The 23,344-nt window shown below is 34.5% G+C and overlaps 5 protein-coding genes across 8 annotated transcripts; 2 read left to right on the forward strand and 3 right to left on the reverse strand.

Annotated features, from left to right (window-relative positions):
- Positions 1 to 6: 6 nt before the first annotated feature.
- LOC108844161 (uncharacterized protein At2g39795, mitochondrial) lies at positions 7 to 1,381 on the forward strand. 3 transcript variants are annotated; one of them, XM_057005581.1, is made up of 4 exons: positions 7 to 344; positions 436 to 767; positions 865 to 1,020; positions 1,221 to 1,381. In XM_057005581.1, the coding sequence occupies exons 1-4, from the start codon at positions 87 to 89 to the stop codon at positions 1,276 to 1,278; spliced, it is 804 nt and encodes a 267-aa protein (XP_056861561.1). In that variant the 5' UTR covers positions 7 to 86; the 3' UTR covers positions 1,279 to 1,381. The 3 variants fall into 3 exon arrangements, with proteins under 3 accessions (XP_056861561.1, XP_056861562.1, XP_018472879.1); XM_057005582.1 differs by having other exon boundaries at positions 8 to 344; positions 1,205 to 1,381; XM_018617377.2 differs by lacking the exon at positions 1,221 to 1,381 and having other exon boundaries at positions 8 to 344; positions 865 to 1,186.
- A 207-nt stretch (positions 1,382 to 1,588) lies between these two features.
- LOC108844162 (PRA1 family protein A1) lies at positions 1,589 to 3,285 on the reverse strand. The gene is made up of 7 exons (XM_018617378.2): positions 2,954 to 3,285; positions 2,708 to 2,748; positions 2,515 to 2,593; positions 2,314 to 2,400; positions 2,157 to 2,245; positions 2,002 to 2,073; positions 1,589 to 1,898 (listed from the first exon to the last, which is right to left on the reverse strand). The coding sequence occupies exons 1-7, from the start codon at positions 3,109 to 3,111 to the stop codon at positions 1,795 to 1,797; spliced, it is 630 nt and encodes a 209-aa protein (XP_018472880.1). The 5' UTR covers positions 3,112 to 3,285; the 3' UTR covers positions 1,589 to 1,794.
- Positions 3,286 to 7,772: 4,487 nt separating this feature from the next.
- Positions 7,773 to 10,981, forward strand: LOC108843869 (uncharacterized). 2 transcript variants are annotated; one of them, XM_018617011.2, is made up of 3 exons: positions 7,773 to 8,253; positions 8,567 to 10,471; positions 10,592 to 10,981. In XM_018617011.2, exons 2-3 carry the CDS (start codon positions 8,576 to 8,578, stop codon positions 10,808 to 10,810), a joined length of 2,115 nt encoding a protein of 704 aa, XP_018472513.2. In that variant the 5' UTR covers positions 7,773 to 8,253; positions 8,567 to 8,575; the 3' UTR covers positions 10,811 to 10,981. The 2 variants fall into 2 exon arrangements, with proteins under 2 accessions (XP_018472513.2, XP_018472512.2); XM_018617010.2 differs by having other exon boundaries at positions 7,775 to 8,266.
- Positions 10,982 to 11,080: 99 nt separating this feature from the next.
- LOC108843870 (laccase-9-like) lies at positions 11,081 to 12,513 on the reverse strand. The gene is made up of 3 exons (XM_057006504.1): positions 12,417 to 12,513; positions 11,358 to 12,326; positions 11,081 to 11,265 (listed from the first exon to the last, which is right to left on the reverse strand). Exons 2-3 carry the CDS (start codon positions 12,322 to 12,324, stop codon positions 11,081 to 11,083), a joined length of 1,152 nt encoding a protein of 383 aa, XP_056862484.1. The 5' UTR covers positions 12,325 to 12,326; positions 12,417 to 12,513.
- Positions 12,514 to 19,697: 7,184 nt separating this feature from the next.
- LOC108845693 (laccase-8-like) lies at positions 19,698 to 23,109 on the reverse strand. Its single transcript, XM_057006505.1, has 6 exons — positions 23,092 to 23,109; positions 22,891 to 23,042; positions 22,551 to 22,795; positions 21,165 to 21,275; positions 20,029 to 20,997; positions 19,698 to 19,882 (listed from the first exon to the last, which is right to left on the reverse strand). The coding sequence occupies exons 1-6, from the start codon at positions 23,107 to 23,109 to the stop codon at positions 19,698 to 19,700; spliced, it is 1,680 nt and encodes a 559-aa protein (XP_056862485.1).
- Positions 23,110 to 23,344: the final 235 nt, after the last annotated feature.

A 23,344-nucleotide genomic window follows, 5' to 3' on the forward strand; every position in this document is an offset into this window, starting at 1 on the left:
AACCTCTCTCTCTCTCTCTCTCGGCTAAAACCCTCATTTTCCGATTGTCTTGTGATTCTTCTCAAACCCTAGAACCCTCCCTGAGAATGTCTTTGTTTCGTCGAGCCTCGTCTAGTCTGGCCACTGTTGCATTCCGTGCGGTTATATCTCCGGTGAGTCTCCGCAGTGGTGCCGTCTCCGCTGAGAGATTGATTCTTGGCGGGAAGCAGCAGCTCAGCCGTGGATCGGTGTTTTCATCCTCGAGATTTTATACGAAGAGTGCGGTGGCTAAAAACACCGCCGACGAGAATCTAGTTAGAGTTATCGAATCTGAAATCGAATGCGCAGCGCCTGATGAAAACGTCGTAAGTTATCTCTGCTTCTGTGCTAAATTCTCTCTGTAATTAGATCTGTGGATTCCAATTGAGTTAATTTTGAAAATAAAAAAAAAAACAGATGGAAGATATGCCAGAGGGGTTTCCTTTCGAGATCATTGATACTCCAGGGAAACCAACTCTGTTTTTTACAAGGAAGTTTGAGGATGAAACCATCCAAGTGGAAGTCGACTCTTCTGTACCTTTTGATGAAGAAGAAGAGGAAGCAGAATCTAACGATGATGAGGAAAGCTTTTTTAAGATTCCGATGGTTGTGAGTGTGGCAAAAGGTGACGGTGGATGTCTCGAGTTTGGAGTCAGCGCTTACCCCGATGAGATTGTGATTGATAGTTTATCCATCAAACAACCCCAAGGATCTGACAACGAGATTGCTTATCAAGGACCCGACTTTGAGTATGTTTTATCCAATCATAGATAGCGCTGTCTTTGCAGTATATATATTATGAGGTTGGATGTTGTAATGTGATTTTGAGTTTTGGGTTTGACGCAGAGACTTGGATGAGAATCTGCAGAAGGCATTCCACAGGTTCTTGGAGATCAGAGGGATCAAACCGAGCTTCACTTGTTTTCTAGCAGATTATGTCGCCAACAAAGACAGCAGAGAGTATGTTCGATGGCTCAAGGGTGTAGAGTCTTTTGTTAAGAGGTGAAACTGATCTTTGCTTGAGAGAATCATAAGAGTGAAACATATAGGTTTTTTAACTTTTATTTCAGATGAACCTGTTCTCATCATGGTCCATGAATGATGATGATACAAAAAAATCGTTGAAATGACTTGTTTCTTGTTGGCAGTATTGCTACGTGTTTTTACTTTTGAGCTTTTTCGGTAGTTACTTCTTCTTTCAGGTTTACTAGAGAAAAGAGAGCATCGTCAATGGCTCAAGGGCGTCAAGTCTTTTGTTGAGAATTGGAACTCATCTTTGTTTCCCTTCCATGAATAATAAGCTAGAGTGAAACAACTTTTTAAGCAAGGGAGTTTATTTCAGGTGAAGAACCTGTTCTCGTCATCCCTGTTGATACAGAAAAATCGTTCGTTGAATTGACTTGTTGCTTGTTGCTAATATTGCTACATGTAGCTATTTCGGTAGTTAATTCTTCTTTCCTTCAAAATTGCCAAAGAAAAAAAGAAGCAAATATTTTACAAAAAAAAGGTTAGGCACCTCGATGATCTTTATGTAATTCTTTAGATGGCATTTAACTCATCAAGAGCTCAATACTTCAAACGACTCTAGGACTGTATATTAAAAGGGTTTTGGGGGAAACAACAGCAAAAAAGCTGGCTTTACAAGTGCTTAAACAAAAGACTGCTACGACAGAAAGCAGAAACCAAATCAAGAAACAGAATCCCGAGTCATGGAGCTAAAAAAAAAAATTAAAGATCACAGAGCAACAGCAATACTCTGCTCGAGCTTATATTACTCTAGATCTCACTGTAGTTACGCCACACTGCTCGAAATTCCTCCCTGAAGGTGTTAAGACGTGCCTTCAAGTTGGGTGTTCTCAAGGTTGCATGAAGAATCGTAGCTGTAACACAAATAGCAGAAGAAAAGAAAAAAGGAATCGTGGTATCAAGCATGGAAGTAGAATATGACAAATTAAGTTAAGGAAATTAGTGTAGATTGCATACCAAGAAGCCCAATGAGTAGTGCCAAAGAGACGGTGAACAAACCACATGAAATATACCAAAGTGCAAAACTCACTGTGAAACAAGCAAAAAAAAGGGATCCAAATCATATTTCATAAAGTTGCATAATGAAACAAAAGATATATAGAGGCACATACCAAGTGAGGATATCAAGACAAAGACCCAACGGGGTTGGCCACAGATATAGATTGCTCTCTTAGCTGATGGGCGTCCACGGATGACAGGCCTATAAAAAGAGAGGGATGATAAGAAAGGGGTAAGAAAGGAGAGGAGGGAAGCAAGAAAGAAACATACGCCAATGGAGGTCTCATTTTAGCAGCTAAAGGTGGGGAGAATCTTCTGATGGTTCGTGTGGCCTTCTCACTAAAGGAACCTGCAAAGCTGTAAAACAAGAAGAATCTTCATCAATCAATCATGGATTTGTCCCGAAGGAAGTATATCCATCCATTAAGCAAAAAAAGGTGTGAGAGACTGAATCAGATTGGAAAGAAAAACCTGTCATTTAGGAATGCCACAGTTAGTGCTGTCAAAAGGGCAGAGAGAAGCGCGAGAGGCCTTGTAAGAAATCCCAATCCTGTGATAGTAAAATTTTAAGGTAGAAACAACACACACAGGTCATGCATGATTAAGATAGGTAAAAAACACCATAGAGATATATCTATAATACTTTTTATCACACACCACATACCAAGTATAAAGACGATCATGATGAAGTAGTTCGTTCGGTAGCTGCAAAAGAAAACACAGGTCAAAAACGCCAAGCTCAATTTATACGATCGTTATAGCAACTGAGACGAATACGATCGGTCATTTTAACAACGAATAGTTCAGAGATGGATCCTACTTCCAGATCCAGATTGAACAAAAAAAATACACAAACCAAAGTCTAGACCTAACTTAGCAACTAAGAGAGAGAGAGAGAGAGGGATGGTACTAGTAGAGATTGCACTTGAGGCGGCTATCCCATTTAGCGAAAGATTTAGGAACGGTGAACCTTGAGAAGAACTCCGATAGCGGACGCGGCGGCGACGACCAGTCAACCTCTCGTAGAGCATCCACCAGATCCTCAACCGTCACATTTCCCCAATCCATTCTCTCCGATCACAAAACTCAACTCTCTTAATCAATCTTAGCAATCGCCAACAACAATCTATCGATTACGAATTTACGATCAAATCAAAGCTTCCTCGAAGAGAAGAGAAGAGAAGATGAACCAAAGCTGATTTCGTGCGGAGATTGATCGTATTTGTATCGAAATGAAATGGTCTAATGCTTTTTCAATCAACACGTCACGCGTCTCTTTTCCCCCCAATGACCTTTCCGCCCTTGGACTCGTTTTCCTAAACCGGATACCAGATCTTATTTACCCGGTTCAACTACGTACCAACATAAAATTTAAGAATCTCTTTGTATATATATGGACCGGTTGGATAAATTCATTGTTCAATATTAGAAAGGAGTAGAGTTACTACAGTCAGTAGATAGGATCAAATAATAATATTACCCGCATAAAATCAGATATATACTATCTATCAAATCATATCCCACTTCGTATGACTAGACCATATGATTTTGATGAATATATTCTTCACTTAAAATAAATTGTACATGACATGCAACGATCATTAAAAATCATTAAACATTTGTTAAATGTGTCTCCATGCATCTTCTAAATCAATCAATCCATACGTGAATATGGTTGTGTGCAATCAAACCATATGCATTTGGGTATCATCATTTGAAGATTTCATATCAGTTTGATCTTTGCGTTTCTCTTTTAGGTGAAGTCGGTACATATGATTTTGCTAGATTTTTCACCAAAAATACATTATTATTTTGATAAAAACATTTGTTCCTGATTTTGAATAGTAAATAATTTTTTGTAAGTTTTCTATTTACTAAAACTTTCTCTTAATATTTCCATTTTTTTGTAAAGGTGAAGAACTCTTAATCACAGGTGTAATTACTAAGTCATTGCAACTCACAAAATGATAGACTGTATAGAAAATATAAAATGCAAAGAGAGTAGGGATTATCTTTGAGCTAACCAATCTTCATGCTGCTAATATAATAATTTCATGCTTCTTCTCCAAGCAATTTAAGGTTTAGTCTTTGTTGAGTTAAGTGTTGTCTTGTACTTTGAGTAAGGAAGAGGTAATCTGTATCCCGAGGATTAAAAACTATAATACACATTTGCACATTGTTTGTGCCTATATATGCATTTTTAAACCTCAGGATGCAGATTACCAGTTCCCCACCAAATACCATAATCTTCATCTTCTTACTTGTGTTTTGCTCAATTTCTGCTGCTGCTGTTGTATATGGTGAGTTGTTTTGTTGTGGTTAGTGGTGAGAATATATAGAGCTAGCGAAGCTGATAAATAGTAATGGTGCAGAAGAATAATACTTATTCGGAAGGTTTAATGCTTCTCGAACAAATACTCTTAGAGATAAAAAAATTTTGTCCATTTTTTCTTATTATATTCCTATATTTATTTTCAGTTCATCACATGGATATATATAACAACACTGTAGTATGTACGCCTTACGTCTCTAATGTCTAAAGTGGCATATACATGTACATAGATTTTTCTTAGGGAACATACTGTTTTTAGATTGATTCAATAATAAATCGGATAGTAGTATGTATATCTTTTAGGAATTTATTTGAATTTTTCTACATAAAACGTGTGGAGTCTTTTTTAGCATCCACATAACATAAAAGAGATGAACTGTGAGAGATCAAATCATAAGAAATTGATTCTTTGTTCTTTATAAGCCAATGATAGCACCTTCGTTTTTTTTTGCTTTACAATATACATATAATTAATCTTTAAAATTTGCTTTGACTGCTTTATTCCTCCTCCCTGCTCGTCACATGAACCGATTCTCCTCTCAATTATTGAATTTCATATAATTGAAAAGACACCTAGCTAGTATATAACATATTTATAATTACGGGACGTGCAAAATATTTAGTTCAGTTAATTCCATTTACTATGAGCAATAATGTGCAGCGTTTTAAAAAAAGGTTAAGTTCCTCGTACAATGTTTTTTTCTCAGTTAAAAGGGTCTAATTTGCAACTCATGGAATTATGATGTACACAATGAGCCGTATTTACCCTAAGCTTACTTTTATTTTAAAAAGCTCGAGTTTAATAAGCTTGGAATATAGTTTCATGATGATCAGTTAGTAACATCTACAACAAGTTTGTTTTTCCTCTGATGTTTAGTAAGACCAACGGGTGAAATATAGGACTGATGCCGCTTACATACAACGAAAAAACATCTTACTTTCTAGTATATATTTCTGTAATCTTTAATATTATATGCTCTAATCGCTTTTTTATAAAAAAGGTAAGTCAATGCCAGCATCCTGAGATAATCAGTTGCCTTCTTCATTTTCAAACATTTATAGACTTCGATCACTATATGTCCACATTTTAAAACTTTTCTATAACTGAACTAAAATCTCTACGAACTGGATGATGTTTATAGAAAAATAACCAAATTTAGTGCGTATAAACAACATAAGAATAATTTGTAACGGTATAAACAACATAAAACACTATTAAAATTATATGACATATATATAGTCTGCGAAGGTACGTATGTTTGTGTAAAAAACAAGTCTTAAAAATGGTTAGGAGAAAAAAATTTGTTGACAATATTGAAGGAGACAACTACTGAATCTATAAAAACTTTGTTGACAAAAAGGTAAATATTGAAGGAGACAATTATTTATAATTGCAATTGGTGTCATGTATAATTGCAATTGGTCTCATGTATCCACAATCAATGTTCTTATTCACTGTTAGAAGAAACTCTTGATCAAGATTTTTTTTTCTTTTGCTAAAAAGAAAGACAAAAGTAGTATAGCTTGTTCAAATAAGGACTATAAAGTTCTTCTGGGCGTATATCGCTTGATTACTGTATGGACCGAAGCGAGCCAGTACTTTTTTGGGTCGAAACAAGCCACTGAGAGTTCTACTAGTTCTTCATACGCTTTTATTTCTATCGTTGGCCCCAAAAAGATAACTTCTCACTGGGCTACCATCCACTGCCTTACTAATATGTCATGATGGGTTTATCCATTGGCCGATTGGCGTAATCATCCAACTCACCTCCACAGAGAAATAACGAAATAATGGTGTCTGCTTTGTGACTGATTTGTATATCACAAATCGTAGTGATTGAACTTTTAGCAAATTCACCAATGTAGTACTTGATATATATACTATTAGATTATATATGTAACATATGAGATAGGACATTCAAAACATGTCGGAAAATAAGCAAAACCGTGTGTGTCTAATATTTTACACAATTAGAACGAAACCAATTCAAATCAAAATAATTATCCAATATACATTGACCATTGATGTGGCCAAGCAAGGCCATTGAAACTACTACTGATGCGTGACATGCGTCCATGTACTTACATGCAGCTAGTCAATGGGTTGTTGCCTGGAAAAAAAACAAGCAATGACAAAAATTAAGCAATAATGAATATTGAGGATCATTAATACTAATACATAATAATGAAATGAATTCGTTGGCGTGTCCATTGCTCTAATTTTTGTTCTCTAGTGTTGTAGGTCTCGACCCAGGACTGAACCCAACACTGCAAAAATAGCTGGAAATTTCGTTCAAACTTGAAAGCTACTGCTTCTGAATGTAACATGATTACTCTAAATTGAAAAGGTATCACAAATATTTTTGGATCAAAACATACAAATATTTTGTTGTTGTTGTTGTTTCCTTTATAAATGGATGATGAGTGATCTTAACTTTTATTATACTTTATGAGATTATGCACGTGGTCTAAATATTGATCATCAAACTTTTGATTTTTTTTTCTATGATGATTTGATTTTACAAAAGGGAATAATGAAAAGAATATCAATCACTTTATCTCTAGATTTTTTCAAGACAAAATTCAAGTATATATCATTTCTGATCATGCACCTTATTGAGGGTTTTTGTTTTATATAGTTCAGTCATATTTTTTTTTGGAAACTATATATATTCATTCGTATTGGTTAGATGAAATGCTAACACAGGCGGTAAATCGAATGGCATTTTGTAAGTAAATCATGTTAGATAATAGTATTATAAATGTATGTAGGTTTAGGATGCTTATACCATTTCTTAAAGCCAGTACAGGTTATACAACTCATGTATTTATAACTACAAAGCACGTACAGGCTGCTATATATCATGAAATGAGGAGAAAGGAGAAGAAGGAAAAGTAGGAGTCCTTTTGCTTTATTGACGACATAAACATATATTACTGCTCTTTAGTCAAAAAGATCAAAAATATAATAGGCTCCTCATGCAAAACAACACTTTGTTATGATAATAATAATATATGTGTTGATCGTGGTGGCCTGGTGGGATACATGTGCAAAATAAAACAAAAAGTTACACTTTAAAAAAATGACAAATAATTGAAAAAAGAATAAAAAAAATAATAAACCTTTATAATTGGGTTGATTTTAGGTGGTGATCACATAATTATAAATATTTGGGAAAAGGATTGAAAACCTTGTAAAGCCGAAACGGACAAATAATAATAAAGAGGGTGATTAAGAAAGAAACTTAAGCGTATGACGTCAGCAAAGGAGTGGGGTCCGTTCCGTTTCGCTCTAACAAAACGGAAGGCTGTTAATGGGCCCGACCTAATAAACTATAGACCATAGGATCGCTCTACCTTCTTTATTACTATTAAATCGTGACCGTACGATCCCAACAGGAAGCCATCTCTCTCTTTCTCTCTGCTGTCTTTTTTTTTTTTTTGATAACCGTGGGGGTTCCCAGGCGGTAAGCCCAGACTAATCCCCACGAGGCCTTCCATCCGGGCACGCACGATTATAGGCGGGAAGGTGGCCAAGGCGACTCGAACCCAGGGCGGGCACTCCAGCTGGAGTTCCATTACCACTAGGCCAAGAGCTCTTGGTTTCTGCTGTCTTTCTTCGTCTTTTATTACTCTCTCTCTCTCTGGAGGCGAGGCGGAGAGATTCACTGCAACTTCCGATTCCTTCCTCTCTCTCTCTCTCGGATCACAAACTTTATCGGTTACCGTGAATGAATGGAAGATTGTGCTTTTGATTTTGCTTCCACTTCACGTTGTTCCCTTTTGCTTTTCTCTTTTTTTTTTTCTGTTCAGCAACCAAATTCGAGTTTGATTTGAAGAAATCGTGAAAAAGTTGGTTTCTCGATTTATAGTTTGGAGTGAGTGCCTGTGGTAATGTTCCCTTTCCTCTCTTTCTATTCGAAAATAGAGGAGTGGAGAGCTAAACAATGTATTGAATGCTGCTTCAAAGAAGATCATTGCTTTCCATAAACATTAGAGTTGAATTGAATTGAATTTGAATTAGTTCTTTTGTGGTGTGAATATCCAAATCTCTTGTGAATTAAGTTTTGTACAGAGTTAGAGAGAAGTTGTTAGTTTACTATCACTACTCACTACTGTGAAAAAAATGCAATATTTGATTAGTGGAAGAGATAAAACTCAAATTGTGTGGTGTGTATGATTTGTCTGTAGAGATGCAAAATGGGCACAAGAACCCATCCCAGAGGCCAAAACATCTCAGAGGTTCCGCTTAGAAGATCAAAACGTTGGAGCCACGATAAAGATGAGGAGGAGTTTGTGAAATACATGTCCAAGTTGCCAGGTTATCTCCAAGGACAAGAAGAAGAATGTAATAATGTTTTGAATGTCGGAGTCTTGGATTGGGGTCGTCTTGAGAAATGGAAGCAGCATGGTCGTCGAGCTGCTCAAAGATCTGCCTGCAAACGCGCTGAGACAAAAGTGTCTTCTTCTACTACTTTAGGAACGCTTCCCAATGCCTCCTCTCATCAATATCATAGGTGTAAGATTGATGACCAAGTGCATGCTTCTTCTCTTCTCGGTCAAGTTGTTAATAAAGCTGCTTCTCGGGCTCTTCAACATTCTGCTCACCAAGTTCGATGCACTTTGGAATCTGAGTTTGCTTCTACTTCTAGGGATTCATTATGTAAGCAGGAAGATATAGCAACTTGCAACTATAAGTCCTCTGGCAAAGGCAGAGTATCTACTTCTTCAGGTTTATTGTCAGAGATGGGGAACTCCAATGGATCTCTAGCCCCAAAGGGTAACTTGTTGGTCCGGGATAACAAGAAGGAGTCTGAGAAGAGACAAGAAGCAAGACTAAGCTGGAAACAATGTGCTGACAAGTTAGATGGAGAGGAGAAGACTGTTGGAGACTCCAATGCTGCTGAAAAGCTGGAGAATCATCAGGTCACCAACATGCGATCAAGAAAACACTCCCGAACCGACCTTTCTGGTGATCATCCCCAGATGTCATCACTGGATGATAACCCGAAAGTAACAAGGGAGGTTAGAGTTCCTCGTTCCTGTCTACTCTCTGTTGACTTGGAGAGAGATTCTGAAGATATGAGGTTGCCTCTTTCTTGTAATAAGGAACTTTCTGGTGGGACAAGAAGTCATTCAAAGACAGCTTCTTCAAGGATATTTGATCAAGAAAAGAAGAGAGATTCTTCTTCACCAAGCAAGCGGTTTAGTTTTAGCTTGGGTCGTCTCAGCAGAAGTTTCACCTTCAAAGAGGAGGATTCATCAGCTGGCGGCCAACCTCTGACTTCTTCTGATGATAACTCTAAGAGATGTGATGGACCATCTCAGTCATGTAACCCGGAGGAGAAGCACTGTGGATCATCATCTCGAGTCAGCCCTCTAAGAAGGCTTCTTGATCCTTTACTGAAATCCAAAGGCTCTGAAAATGTTATTCCATCAAAAGAAGAAAGATCAACTTCTTCAAAGCCAAACCGAGCTCTTTTTCAGCTAACCACCAGAAACGGGATCCCTCTATTTCAGTTTGTGGTCGATGATGATGACAACAGCAGGAGCATTCTCGGGGCTACAATGAAAAACTCCGCTTCATCTTTCAAAGATGATTCTGTTCAGTACTACACTTTCTACTCTGTCGATGAAGTCAAAAAGAAGAGAAGCTGGCTAATCCATGGACACAAAGAGAAACAACAAGGCGGGTTCGTCTACAATGTGATTGGTCAAATGCGGTTATGCAACTCCTCCATGAGAACAGAAGAGGAGGAGAAGAAATCCGAAAAGGTATCTTCTTCTATCATCAGAGAAGCAGTTCTCGTTGATGAAACAGAGGGAGTAAAAGGGAGGAAAGAGGTCGCAGCTGTAGTGATCAAGACGAAGCCTGCAGAAGAAAACTCCAAAGCCCTCGAGGAAACCACTGTGATTATTCCAGGTGGGGTTCACAGTTTCCCGGAGAAAGGAGCACCGACACCTTTGGTTGCCCGGTGGAGATCTGGAGGGTTATGCGACTGCGGTGGCTGGGATGTTGGATGTAAACTCCATGTCCTCTCCAACAAAACACTCCTCCATAAGTTGGACCACAGCTGCTTCAAACTTTTCGCTCAGGTAAAGTAATCATCATTAAGTCTTTTGAGAGTTTTCTGAAAATCCATTTTTGAGATAGAAAGCATCACAATAGGGCGAGAATAATGTTCTTGAAAAGTAGTACTCCTGTCTACGTTGCAGGAAGAAAGTGATAAAGACTCGGGTCTAGTTTTGGCCATAACAGAGCTGAAGACAGGGATCTATAGGGTGGAGTTTGGTTCGTTTCTTTCTCATTTACAAGCCTTCTTTGTGTGCGTGACGGTTATAACTTGTGCCTCCGAGGAGAAAACGGTGTCAAAGACCGCCGGAAGATCTTCATCCCCGTTTGCTCCGCCTCTATCTCCCGTTGGTAGAGTCTAAAACCCACAAGCTCCGGGACACAGAGAGCGGGAGAGTAAAAACTAGTGATCGTCTTTCTTTGAAACTCTTCTTTTTTTTTGTATTGTCTCAAGGAAACCAAAACACGCACAACTATATATATAATCAGAATATAATGAATGTATAGTATAAATACACGTTATTTCAAAGTTACCATCAACTTCATGCAATCATGCATGTAGTCTCTCCCTTGAGTTTGAAGTAATTCCTTCTATCTTAACTACCAAGTAAGATTTGAAGCAACTACGGTTACTAGTAAGACAAATCAACGTTAGTGGTCGGCGACTCATAGATTGTCGGATCATGAGTGCATTGTGGAAGATTGGATGGTGGAGGTTGCAAGCTTGTTTCCGGAGTTGGTCCATTTTGAACTATGAAAGTCATTATAATTCCGTAGGGTAAATGTGCATCCATGTGACAATGAAACATCCACGCACCTGCAATAGTATATCATCCAATCCAAATTAAGATGAGAATATATATTTTTATGTACATATATATATTTCGGTAAAATCAAAATGTTTCTTACCGGGATTATTGGCGATAAATCTTAAGACAACCCATCCACCTGGTGGTACACCGACGGTATTGTGCATTTGCGGGTTAACTAGATTTAGCTTTCTTGTATCGCGGATTGGATCATAGTTACCAAATCCATAACCCAACACATAAAAGTTGAAGCCGTGAAGGTGCATGGGATGGCTCTCTGGGCTGATTATCCCTGTGTTCTGTACAATGATCTCCACTATAGAATTGTACTTAAGTGTCTTGACGCTAGTCTTTCTCTCCGGAAACATCATTTCGTATTCAGAATCAGTACTGACGCTAAAATTAGCATAGTCAAATTTCATGGGAGGTTGGTCGGGGAAGTCATCGGTGTATACTCCACTGATATTATAGAAATAGGCTTCTTGGAGAGATATCGTTTCTGGCATCACAAAAGTACGGTTGTTGAAAGAACCGGCGATGTGCTGACCCAACGGACCATTACACTTGGTTTCCGGAGGGCATCGGTCTAACCCAAGCCCCATGGTTAAGAACATCTTCTCGTCCACTTGGCCAGGCACTGGCGTCCAGTAGGGTCCACTCACGAGGCTAGTGATGTTCGAAGAGAACCTATGAGCGGTGGGTATTGCATTCGTCCCTGAAGGCATCAACGCGCTTGATGGGGTTGCTGTCGACTTGGCACCCTCATAGACGATTAAGCTTCTTATATCATGGCCAGGGGGGACGGGTGCTAAGGAGTTGGCACTAATGTAAGGGCTTATCGACATATAGTACATTCCGATAGGCTGGTCGGCAGTGAGAAGTGCGTCGACGGTTTGTCCCGGCGTCAAGATCATCACATCGCTAACGTAAGGTGTCGTGTAGGCAGCATCTACAGAGACAATCGTCACGTTGTGATCAGCTATTTTAAAGAAGAGGTGAGTGTTTAGCGCCGCGTTTATAATCCTTAGCAAGTATGTTTTCCCTTGTACCACCTTGAGCTTAAACATCCCTACCGAAGCCGATAAAAAAGAAACCCATCAATTTTCTTCAAGCGGTTCTTTTGTTTAACTTTTGATTTATGTAAAGAATTGAGTATTACCGTTCTTAGAGCAAGGATATGAATCTCCAGCGAGCCCATTGATGAGGTAGGCATCGCAAATGGGAGCTGGCTGTAAATTGAGAAGTTCAATATTTACGTCCCACCATTGTTCTTGCATAATCATTTTTTCCAAACAAATTAATTAACGCTTTGAATAACAGGATAATAACACTGTATGTTAATATTTTGGCCTTCTAAAGCAGTATTTGTTAACTACAAAGATTTTGTTTATTAGAAAATCTTGGCTTCGCGTAGAAAGAAGTATTACATGCTCTTATTGTAAAACCAGACCAACCTAGTCATACGTACGTGTTATTAACATTTAATCCAAAATGTATCAGAGACTCTATAGAATACTTTTACTTTTATGTACTTCTCTTTTATTCGAAAGAATTTGAACTCTACTGCAAAAATCAGTTAAATTTTTCGTATAATCTCCTAAAATCAGCTCTTTGTATCTCTAACTCTGCTTTGCTTTGTTCAAAAAAGGTAATATTATTGTTTATAAAAATAAAGTTTATCGAGCTAAATTAATTTTCTGGCATTGACTCAATATTCATTGTATTATATCCATAATATCAGTTTAGGAAAAAATAATCAAAAGAAAAAGTTAGGAACTTTGAATAATTTTTATCCATCCTCAAATATAAGTTTTTTTTATTATGCTCTTTATAAAATCTGATTGAGAATGACTGTAACTTTTAGGTTTTTTGCTTTCGAAATTAAGTTGTAAGTTTTTGGACAGTAGTTTTAGTTTTTTTTTTGTTGTATATATATTTTCAAAAACAATTGAAAGCACAAAACAAAAAATATAAAATAATGATTTTCAAATTAATATATATTTCTAAAGTTTTTTGCTGTAGGTTTATTTTTTAAAATCTAAAATATGATTGCTTTACAGAATGACTTTCTACACTATCTGCATCTTGCCAATCAACCTCTTAGTCATACTAGTAACATCGACACACAAGAATCAGTTTGAAAAATAAAAATATATTTAACACATTTAAAATCAATAAGTTTGCTTGCAAATATTTCTATTATTTATATAATTTAGCACAGAAAATAAAGTTTGTCGTCGGCCATAGCCCGAGTGGAGTAATAAATAAATTATAATCATACAATTTTACTTCTTAATTCTTATTATTTATATTTTAAAACTATAAACGTAAAAATAATTGACCTAATAAGAAGCGATGAATTCTGTGAAAAAAATAATTCGTTTTTGCTTCTTGATTTCATTCGGAATTTACGTGGGAAAAAGAATATTTACCAAAAACGAGAGGAACTTCCTTGTAGGGTCTAGGAAAAGGATAAGGACGACCTGATCTAGGACGGATGATTAGAGCCCCATGAAGAGTGGCACGTAGATTAACGACGTGTGCATGCCATAACAATGTACCTTCCTGCCCGGTGATATCAAATCGATAGGTGAAGTTATTACGCGGTTGAATCGGACATTGAGATATCATATTCGCACCGTCCATCCATGGACTTTTCAGCTGAAACACTCCATGCCTATATTATTATATTTGTATGACAAAAACAGATAATTCTTGTTTAGCAAAAAAAAAAACAGATAATTCTTATTGAACATGCGGGAAAATAAAAACTCATTGTTTAGTGATGAAATACTATCAAGATCAATATGTTACCAGTGGATGGTTATATTGTAAGTTGAGTTGTTGATGACATGAACCACGAGAGTATCGCCTTCTCTAACGTTTATAGTTGGACCGGGAAGACTTCCGTTAACAGTCGGTATCATTTGCTCCTTGCACAACGGTTTCACCACCACGTTTTTGACCTATTGTCAGACGTCGTTAATATTTTCCGTTATATATTAATGAGTGGCACGTAAAACTCTTTGCTTGTATTTATATATGGAAATATTCATATATATATATATATATATATATATATATACTACATCTGTTAGATTAGATCCAGCAAATATTTGTTTCTAAATGGGGGAAAAACAAAAGAGGCTACTACAATGAAATGATATATTTGCAGTTATCTAACTGCTGGTAAAAAAGATTAACCCGTCATTTCTTATAAAGAATAACAAAAGGAGAGAGTGGATTAAAAGTAAATACCTGGAAAACATGTTCGACGGTAGCTGCAGAAGCAATGTAACAGAAGAAGAGGAGAATGACGAAGAAATCTTGGATCGGGAGAGGCATTGTTCATGTAAGGATATGAAAAAGTCTTCGTTGCCGAAAAGGAATGACAAGTTGTGGAACATTCGTATGTGCATATTTAAACAAGAGAAAGAGTTGTTAAAATTGATTTTGTTTTTGGGAACATATTAGGTTAATTAGCAAAAATGACAACCTCAAACATGATTCCACATTTCTTCATAACTAGCTGTTTATGTATAATTTTATTTTATGTCCTATTGACTAATCTGATCACCTTTTTAAAAATACAATTGCTATATAGTATATTTTTCTCAACCATCAGAGTTTCACTTCTTTTAATAACTTACTAAGTATTAAGCCAGCATATACGGACATAAACATTTTATAATTACTCATTAATATGTATATTACTAAGAAAAAATTGTAGTTTTTATTAATGTTTTCATTGGAAAATTTTAAGTATATCTATTTCTGAAATTTATTTGTACATTATATCATCATTAACATATAAATCATTTTTAATTCTACAAAATATTTTTTACTTGATTAATATTTAGTTATATATTTTCTGTTTTTGAATTTTTTAACTTTCTTACTAAAATATAATTTTCGGATAACAACACAATATATATACAAGAATTATCTTTTCATTTTGAAATATTAGATTTTGGATAAATATTATTATTATTATTTTAATCACTTATCTAATCAAAAATATTTTAAATTCGTTTTTATTTTTGACTAATTTATATAATTTATTCATTAAGTGTATAAACAAATATTAAAATTATAAAATAAAACATTCACATATTAGAAATATTTTAGAAAATATATAAATATTAAAATTCGTTTTAAATCATATAATAAATTATATAAAAAATTTATTAAGGGTATAATCAATATTAACCGCTCTAACTTTCAACGTGAAAGCTCCGTTGTAAAAAATCACTTCGCAAATAATAGTATAGATTAGTGTATAGTTTTTTTTTGTTAACTAAAAAAGAGGAGTTTGGCTTCTTATGGAAAATAGTGTCCGTATGTATTTCAGTGAGGAAAAATTTACACTCACGGAGTTTATCAGGGGATTTATATTGTGATAGATGTGGCGCGCCAGAGGAAACAATTAATCATGTTTTTTTTATTGTCCTCCAGCGCGTCAGGTTTGAGCTTTGTCCCAAGTCCCATCTAATCACACTGTCTTTCCCACTGAATCTATTTTTACTAATATGGATTATTTATTCTGGAGAATTCTTCCGAAATTGGAAGATCATCAGTTTGCATGGATATTATGGTATATTTAGAAAGGAAGGAATAACAAGGTTTTTAGCAATCTGGATATTGATTTTATGGATACCCTAAAACTAGCGGAAACGGAAACAAAGCTTTGGAAGGAGACACAAGTTATCCCTCCACCAGTAATAGGTCAACAACCATCGGATCTGCCGCTCATTCCAAGGAGGTGGTGTTTTATTGATAGATCATGGAAGGACAAAGAGAATTTCTCAGGACAAGGTTGGTATAGTATTCTCGAGGGATATGATGGACTTATGGGAGTACAGAATGTTAGAGCTTCTCTATCTCCTCTTCATTCAGAGATAGAAGCATTGATTTGGGCAATGGAGTGTATGCGGAATCTAAGGAAGTACAGAGTTACATTTGCGACAGATTATTTTCAATTGGTGAAGATGGTTTCAGAACCAGAGGAATGACCTGATTTTACAACCTATTTATCAGATATCGAGACTTTGAAAGGAAGCTTTTCACAGCTCAGATATTATTCACGTATCTCGCACGAAGAATCAAAAGGCAGATAGCCTCGCACGATGTGCTAGGAAGCAACCGACATTTGTCGTGCATATGAATGCGGAGCTATCAGTTTGGTTTACAAATTCCTCTTGAGTCTATAAAATCGATGACAAAAAAAAAACTAAAAAAGAGTTTGGATAAGAGTTTAGCCCAAACATGTTTCCAGAGTTATCATATTTTTCTATTATGTCACGTTGTTTGAGACTAAAACTAAAGTATTAATTATATTTTGTTTTGTTTTGTTAACAACGTATGTACGCATATGTATTTTAAAAATTGAACTGAGATCAGCCAAAATCCTTTCTAACATTTATTTTAAAAAGTGATAGTATTAGTTTATCCAAACAAAATTGAAACACATTTAGCACACTAGAGAGCTGTTGAAGATCAAAACTAATATTTTTAAATATTTTATGTTTAAGTTAAACAAATTTTTACCATAAAAGTCTTTTATATAATACAAACGTTTGATGTCAAAAACTATCAAATTTCAAAAATATATATATATTTTTTAGCAAATTCAAAAATATATCTTTTAAGAACAGGAAAATACTAATAATACACTAGCATAATTCAGTCGTTCAATCAATAATTTTTTTTAACTTAACTAAAGCAACTCGTTTTGGAACGTAACAGAAAAAAACTAATAGATTTCAGATATTTAGTGACGGAAATTTTATAGAAAACAATCCGAGATCATATTCGGTCTTAATAACATCAAGGGAGCAAAATGTCCATCTCTAGTATTATTAAGAATAAGAATATAGATACGACAAATCCAATTCCGCAAAATTACTCTTTGCTTTCCAGTTATTTCAAATCTTATATTTTCTCCTTAACATGGAAACATTGATCAAGTTTACATTACTGTCTCGAGTCAAACACACATGAGCATGATACACCTGTGCGAGTTTGACATGTGAAACACGAGACCTTTGTTGTTGTTTTTCATTGAGCACGTCCAATGGTGCATTCTTAACAAATCCTAAGGCAAAATCCTTGGGAGATTAGGATAAAATAATATTAAAAAGCTATGTTACCGAGTAAAAGAATCCTTAGCTAGGGATTTTTTTGGGGTTAATCCTTGCTGCGCTGGCGACATCGTATTGATTCCTAAGGATTTGTTAATGATTTTTTATTCATAAGGATTTCATTATGGATAACACCATTAGATTTAACATTTTCGTAAAAATACTTAACTATTCTAAAAACAACCAAAACACCCAAAAAATATCTATCTTATTAAAATAGAAACACAAAGTTGGACCTAACTTATTTCTAGGTAGAAAATTTAAAAATAACTATACAATATAATTAAGTCAACTAAATCAAACTATATCATATAATTAAATCTAAAACATTTACTAATAATAACAAAAAGCCTAACATCTAGCCTATTTATATGGTAAGAATGTATATCGTGATTATTAATGCTAAGATTTCCAAAACGATTTTTATGGTAAGTAGTTTCTGAGTATCCACAGAAACAATATTCATGGCTATAATACTAGATTTTTTGAAAATTAAGAAATGACAAAACAAAATCCCTAATTTTATGAAAACTATATAATCTAAGTCGGTGTTCAAAAAATAGGTATTTGATTTAAAACGAAACCCGTAATTTCAAATTTATCATTAGATATTTAAATATTTATTAATTTTAATACTTTTAATTTATTACATAATCTAATATAGAGATATGACATAAAAATATAATAAGATTTAAGTTAATAAGTATTTAAATATCTAATGCTAAATTTGAAATTAACTTTAAAATTAAAAATTTAAATCAAACTGGATGATTCATCGGTTCAACGGGTTCCTTTGGGGTTTAGCATTTTTGCTGGTTTATCGGGTTTTAAAATAATGACATTTCTTAAAACTCTAACTGTATTACATTTCGGATCACCGGTTCGATCGCAGATTCATGTCGGGTTTAAAAATGTTGATTTAAATACAAAAATATTTAAAATAGACAAAAAATCTTACAAATTAATATCATTATTAATAATGTTGTTGATAAAAATTTCATCATAAAATATCCCGCGGTTTTAAACCGCGGGTCAAAATCTAGTTATAATATTATTAAAGATTCCAATGGTGGGTTACATTATTGGACATGCTTTACGTAACATGTATTTTCTTAACATATGTATCAAAAGCCAATTTACTATGATGCCCCAAATTTCGACGACCCAGTTGTAAACAATCAAATATATACAATAGCCACTTCTATCCCTTTACGCCTACTAGTGCATCGAAAATAATGGACACCTTCTGTCTCATTACTGACTTCCATTATTTCTTTGAACAAATATATGTATATAGTTATATCTCAGATCTTCGATATTGATGAAATATTCAATAAATTATTTTCCTCTTTTTTTTTTGGCTTCTGATTTAAATATATGTTACGATTTCGGTTAAACATGTACAACCACATCCTCTAGAGGACCCTAACGAAAATGTTCGTCGGACTAGTTGAAAATTACATAATAGCGTAACTAAATGTTAAGTTTAAATGAGAAACGGAGTTAAAAAATGTGTGATTTACAAAATTTATAAAACATTAAATTTGACTAAATATACAAACTAATAAATGCACACATTAAATATTAGGGTTTAAATTTGGTTTTAAATTTGTTAAATAGATTTTATGTCTAATATCTTATGGTTTAAATTATATTTATGATTATCTTTTATATTTGTTTAAATATAAAAATATAAACCCGTAGCAAAATAAATTAACTTTGAGTGGTCAAATTTTTTAATATTTTTGCTAGTAAGTTACAGTCAAGAATCAATGAAAATTTGTTTTTTTTATAATGATAATTGATGTGACTTAGTGCTCCATAACACTACTTTGCCTTTGTTGTGATTTTGAGTAAATAAAATCATACCTTTATGATTTGTATCATAACACAATGATGATGATTCTCATCCTCTTATTTCCATATAAAAGCTTCTTGTTTTATAGACTACAAACATTTATATGAACAACACGATTCTCTCCCTTGAGTATTTTTTTTTTTGAATTCGAGAGTACAAAATAAAATTGGGTTTGACATGTTCTATTCTTTAGTGATATGGGACAGAAACATATGCAGTTATATCCTGCTGTAAAACCGTCGTTGTCATGTTACGGTCGTTTAAAGATTTAAAAAATTTAACTATTTCAATTATACAATTCTTTTTTTATCATGAATAGATTTTGGTATTGTAATTTTGTTTATATTTTTATTATTTTTATAAATATCAATCGTCCCTATTGTAATAAAATAAGATTCATACAACTTCTAGAGAAGATCTGGCAGCTGGGGTAAGACTAGTTCTAGGAATACAAATCAACGTTTGTTGCCAGTGACTCATAGATCGTGGGATCACGAGTGCATTGTGGAAGATTCGACGGCGGAGGTTGCAAGCTTGTTTCTGGAGTTGGTCCATTTTTAACTATGAAAACCATAATAATTCCGTAAGGTAAATGTGCATCCATGTGACAGTGGAACATCCATGCACCTGCAATATAACATCAAATTCAAATTAAGCCATCCATGTCTATATAAATAGTCGGTGTAGATGAGAATATATAAATATATGGATATATATATATTTTGGTAAAAATAAAAATGCTTTTTTTGTCAACCAATTAAAATTGCTTTTACCGGGATTATTGGCAATAAATCTTACGACAACCCATCCACCTGGTGGTACACCGACGGTATTGTGCATTTGCGGGTTAACTAGATTTAGCTTTTCTGCATCGCGGATGGGATCATAGTTACCAAATCCATAACCCAGCACATAAAAATTGAAGCCGTGAAGGTGCATGGGATGGCTCTCTGCGCTAATCATCCCTGTGTTCTGCACAACAATCTCAACTGTAGAATTATATTTAAGTGTTTTGACGCTAGTCTTTCTCTCCGGAAACATCATTTTGTATTCAGAATTTGTACGGACGCCAAAATTGGCATAGTCAAATTTCGTCGGAGGTTGGTTGGGGAAGTCATCTGTGTATACTCCACCGATGTTATAGAAATAAGCTTCTTGGAGTGAAATCGTTTCGGGGATCAAAAAAGTACGGTTGTTGAGAGAACCAGAATAGCGCTGACCAAACGGACCAATACACTTGGTTCCCTGAGGGCATGGGTTTAAGCCAAGCCCCATGGTTACGAACATCTTCTCATCCACGTGGCTAGGCACTGGCGTCCAGTATGGTCCACCCACGAGGCTAGTGATGTTCGAGGAGAATCTGTGAGCGGTGGATATTGCTATCATCCCTGAAGGCATCAACGGGCTTGATGGGGATGTTGTCAACTTTGCACCCTCGTAGACGATTAGACTTCTAATAGGATTACTAGGGGGTACCGGTACTAACGAGTTTGCACTAGTGTAAGGGCTTATGGACATGTAGTACGTTCCTATGGGCTGGTCAGCCGTGAGAAGTGCGTCGACGGTTTGTCCCGGCGTCAAAATCATCACATCGCTAACGTAAGGTGTTGTGTAGGCAGCATCTACAGAGACAACTGTCACGTTGTGATTGGCTATTTTGAAGAAGAGGTGAGTGTTCAGCGCCGCGTTTATAATCCTTAGCAAGTATGTTTTCCCTTGTTCTACCCTGAGCTTAAACATCCCTATGGAAGCCCAAAAAAATAACCATTATTTTTGTAAGCAATTTATTAATTAACTTCTGATTTACGTGAAGAATTGAGTATTACTAAACAAACGCTCACTGTATAAAAGCCTTTTTGATATGAATAATTTAAAATTCTTTCAAAAATAAAAAAGAATTGAGTATTACTGTTCGTAGAGCAAGGATATGAATCTCCAGCGAGGCCATTGATGAGGTACGCATCAGAAATCGGAGCTGGCCGTGAATTTAGAAGTTCAATATCTGCGTCCCACCATTGTTCTTGCATAATATTTTTTTTTTCAAACAAATTAACTAACAGTTTGAAAAACAGGATAACATGTTGTAATGAATATTTAATCCTTCTAACATAAATGTTTGTTAACTACAAAGATTTCGTCTCTTATAATATATTGGGCTGGCGTAAAAAAGAAGTATTATATGCTTTTGTATTTAATACGGACCAACGGTAGCATATTCATACTTATAACACTGACACAAAAAGTACCAACTTGAAAAAAAATATATATGCTTTCTATTATTTATATTTATTAACTAGGTGTTTTCCTCCATTATATATAGTGATATTTTTTTAGTTTAAATTATATTTAAAATAAAATTTTATTATTATTTACAAATATTTATTTTGAACCAAAAATTAAGATAAATTAAAATAAATTATATTGAGAATATCTATGTATATATTTAAAATTACAATCTTAGACAGATTTTTATCTATTTATTTAGTAAAATATATTAAATTAACTTATATAAAATTAATAAAAAATATTTGATATAAAAGTTGTATAAATATCAAAAAAGTAAAAATAACAGAATTTCTAAATTTATAGATATATAAAAGAAACTAATAATGTTACGATTAAAATTATAAAAAATATAAAATATTCAGTAATAAAATTGTGTAATAATAAAATAGGCATAAATAACATTTCTAAATTTCAAAAATATTATTATATTTTAATTATTATATTATTTAATATAATATTGTAATATATTTACTTTAAGATGATCTATAATTTAGTATCATAATTTTAAAAGTTCACCAAAATTAAAAATGAAAACTATATGTAATTTTGATATCATATTTAACCATAAACTATATCATTATTTTTAGTATGATATATCACATTTATTTAGTGAAAATGATTGTTAAAAACACATCTGTCAAAATCATTTTTTAAATTGTCTAGAGATTGTAAAAAGAAAGTTCACCGGCCCCAAAAGTGCCTATCGTTTTGAACTATAATCCTGCGGGGTATGTAGTTTTCCTTTCGAGTTGCAATGAAAATATATATTAAAAAAAATTCTTGACCATAGACTCAACTAATTAGTTTTCTGACTGACTCAATATTCATTGTATTGTATCCCATAATATCAGTTCTAGGATAAATAAAAATCAATTTTTTTTTAGAAACTTAAATTAAATTAAATCTCAAATATAATTGTTTTGGTATTTACGTTAATGTTAATAACACGGTCCGGTTTAGCTCCTTAATAGTCGGTTTTAGAAGAAGAATTAAAAAAAATAATGCTTACCAAAAACGAGAGGAACTTCCTTGTAGGGTTTAGGAAAGGGATAAGGACGACCTGATCTAGGACGGATGATTAGAGCTCCATGAAGAGTGGCACGTAGATTAACGACGTGCGCATGCCATAACAAAGTACCTTCCTGTCCGGTGATATCGAACCGATACGTGAAGTTATTACGTGGTTGAATCGGACATTGAGTTATCATATTCGCACCGTCCATCCATGAGCTTTTCAACTGAAACACTCCATGCCTAAATATATGTGTGCCCATACACAGATAATCCTTTTGAACGTACAATAAAAATAAATATTGTTTGGTGATATAATATCGAGATCAATAAGTTACCAATGGATGGTTATATTGTGAGTAGAGTTGTTGATAACATGAACCACGAGAGTGTCGCCTTCTCTAACGTTTATTGTTGGACCGGGAAGTCTTCCGTTAACAGTCGGTATCATTTGCTCCTTGCACAACGGTTTCACCGCCACGTTTTTAACCTATTATCAGACGCCGTTAATATTGTCCCGTCATATATTAAAGAGTGGCACGTAAAGTTGTCTGCATTTACTATATATAGAAAGTAAAAAAGAAACCCAAAATCCTATACGGAAATATTAAATATAATACTAAAAGCTCGGGTTCGTTAGACTAGATCCACCAAATACGGTAACTTTTCTTCCAAAATGGAGGAGACGACAACGAAATGCGTGCCACCGCTTTTCAGGATGACCACAAATTACATGTTATAAATATTGTAGTGATGTCCATATGGAAAGTCCTAGATATACTTGTTCCCCAC

The sequence above is a fragment of the Raphanus sativus genome, chromosome 3 (assembly GCF_000801105.2).
Source record: "Raphanus sativus cultivar WK10039 chromosome 3, ASM80110v3, whole genome shotgun sequence".
NCBI classification, from domain to species: domain Eukaryota; kingdom Viridiplantae; phylum Streptophyta; class Magnoliopsida; order Brassicales; family Brassicaceae; genus Raphanus; species Raphanus sativus.

What these genes read in the sequence shown, in the direction of transcription:
- LOC108844161 (XM_057005581.1), top strand. Translation starts at nt 87, where the DNA reads ATGTCTTTGTTTCGTCGAGCCTCGTCTAGTCTGGCCACTGTTGCATTC. An exon ending in CAGCGCCTGATGAAAACGTC is followed by an intron (nt 345 to 435) that starts GTAAGTTATCTC and finishes AAAAAAAAACAG; the next exon opens with ATGGAAGATATGCCAGAGGG. An exon ending in TATCAAGGACCCGACTTTGA is followed by an intron (nt 768 to 864) that starts GTATGTTTTATC and finishes GGTTTGACGCAG; the next exon opens with AGACTTGGATGAGAATCTGC.
- LOC108844162 (XM_018617378.2), bottom strand. Translation starts at nt 3,111, where the DNA reads ATGGATTGGGGAAATGTGACGGTTGAGGATCTGGTGGATGCTCTACGA. An exon ending in CTCAAGTGCAATCTCTACTA is followed by an intron (nt 2,749 to 2,953) that starts GTACCATCCCTC and finishes TTTCTTTTGCAG; the next exon opens with CTACCGAACGAACTACTTCA. An exon ending in ACTACTCATTGGGCTTCTTG is followed by an intron (nt 1,899 to 2,001) that starts GTATGCAATCTA and finishes TTTGTGTTACAG; the next exon opens with CTACGATTCTTCATGCAACC.
- LOC108843869 (XM_018617011.2), top strand. Translation starts at nt 8,576, where the DNA reads ATGGGCACAAGAACCCATCCCAGAGGCCAAAACATCTCAGAGGTTCCG. An exon ending in GCTTCAAACTTTTCGCTCAG is followed by an intron (nt 10,472 to 10,591) that starts GTAAAGTAATCA and finishes TCTACGTTGCAG; the next exon opens with GAAGAAAGTGATAAAGACTC.
- LOC108843870 (XM_057006504.1), bottom strand. Translation starts at nt 12,324, where the DNA reads ATGTTTAAGCTCAAGGTGGTACAAGGGAAAACATACTTGCTAAGGATT. An exon ending in ATTTATCGCCAATAATCCCG is followed by an intron (nt 11,266 to 11,357) that starts GTAAGAAACATT and finishes ATACTATTGCAG; the next exon opens with GTGCGTGGATGTTTCATTGT.
- LOC108845693 (XM_057006505.1), bottom strand. An exon ending in CACAATATAACCATCCATTG is followed by an intron (nt 22,796 to 22,890) that starts GTAACTTATTGA and finishes ACATATATTTAG; the next exon opens with GCATGGAGTGTTTCAGTTGA. An exon ending in ATTTATTGCCAATAATCCCG is followed by an intron (nt 19,883 to 20,028) that starts GTAAAAGCAATT and finishes GTTATATTGCAG; the next exon opens with GTGCATGGATGTTCCACTGT.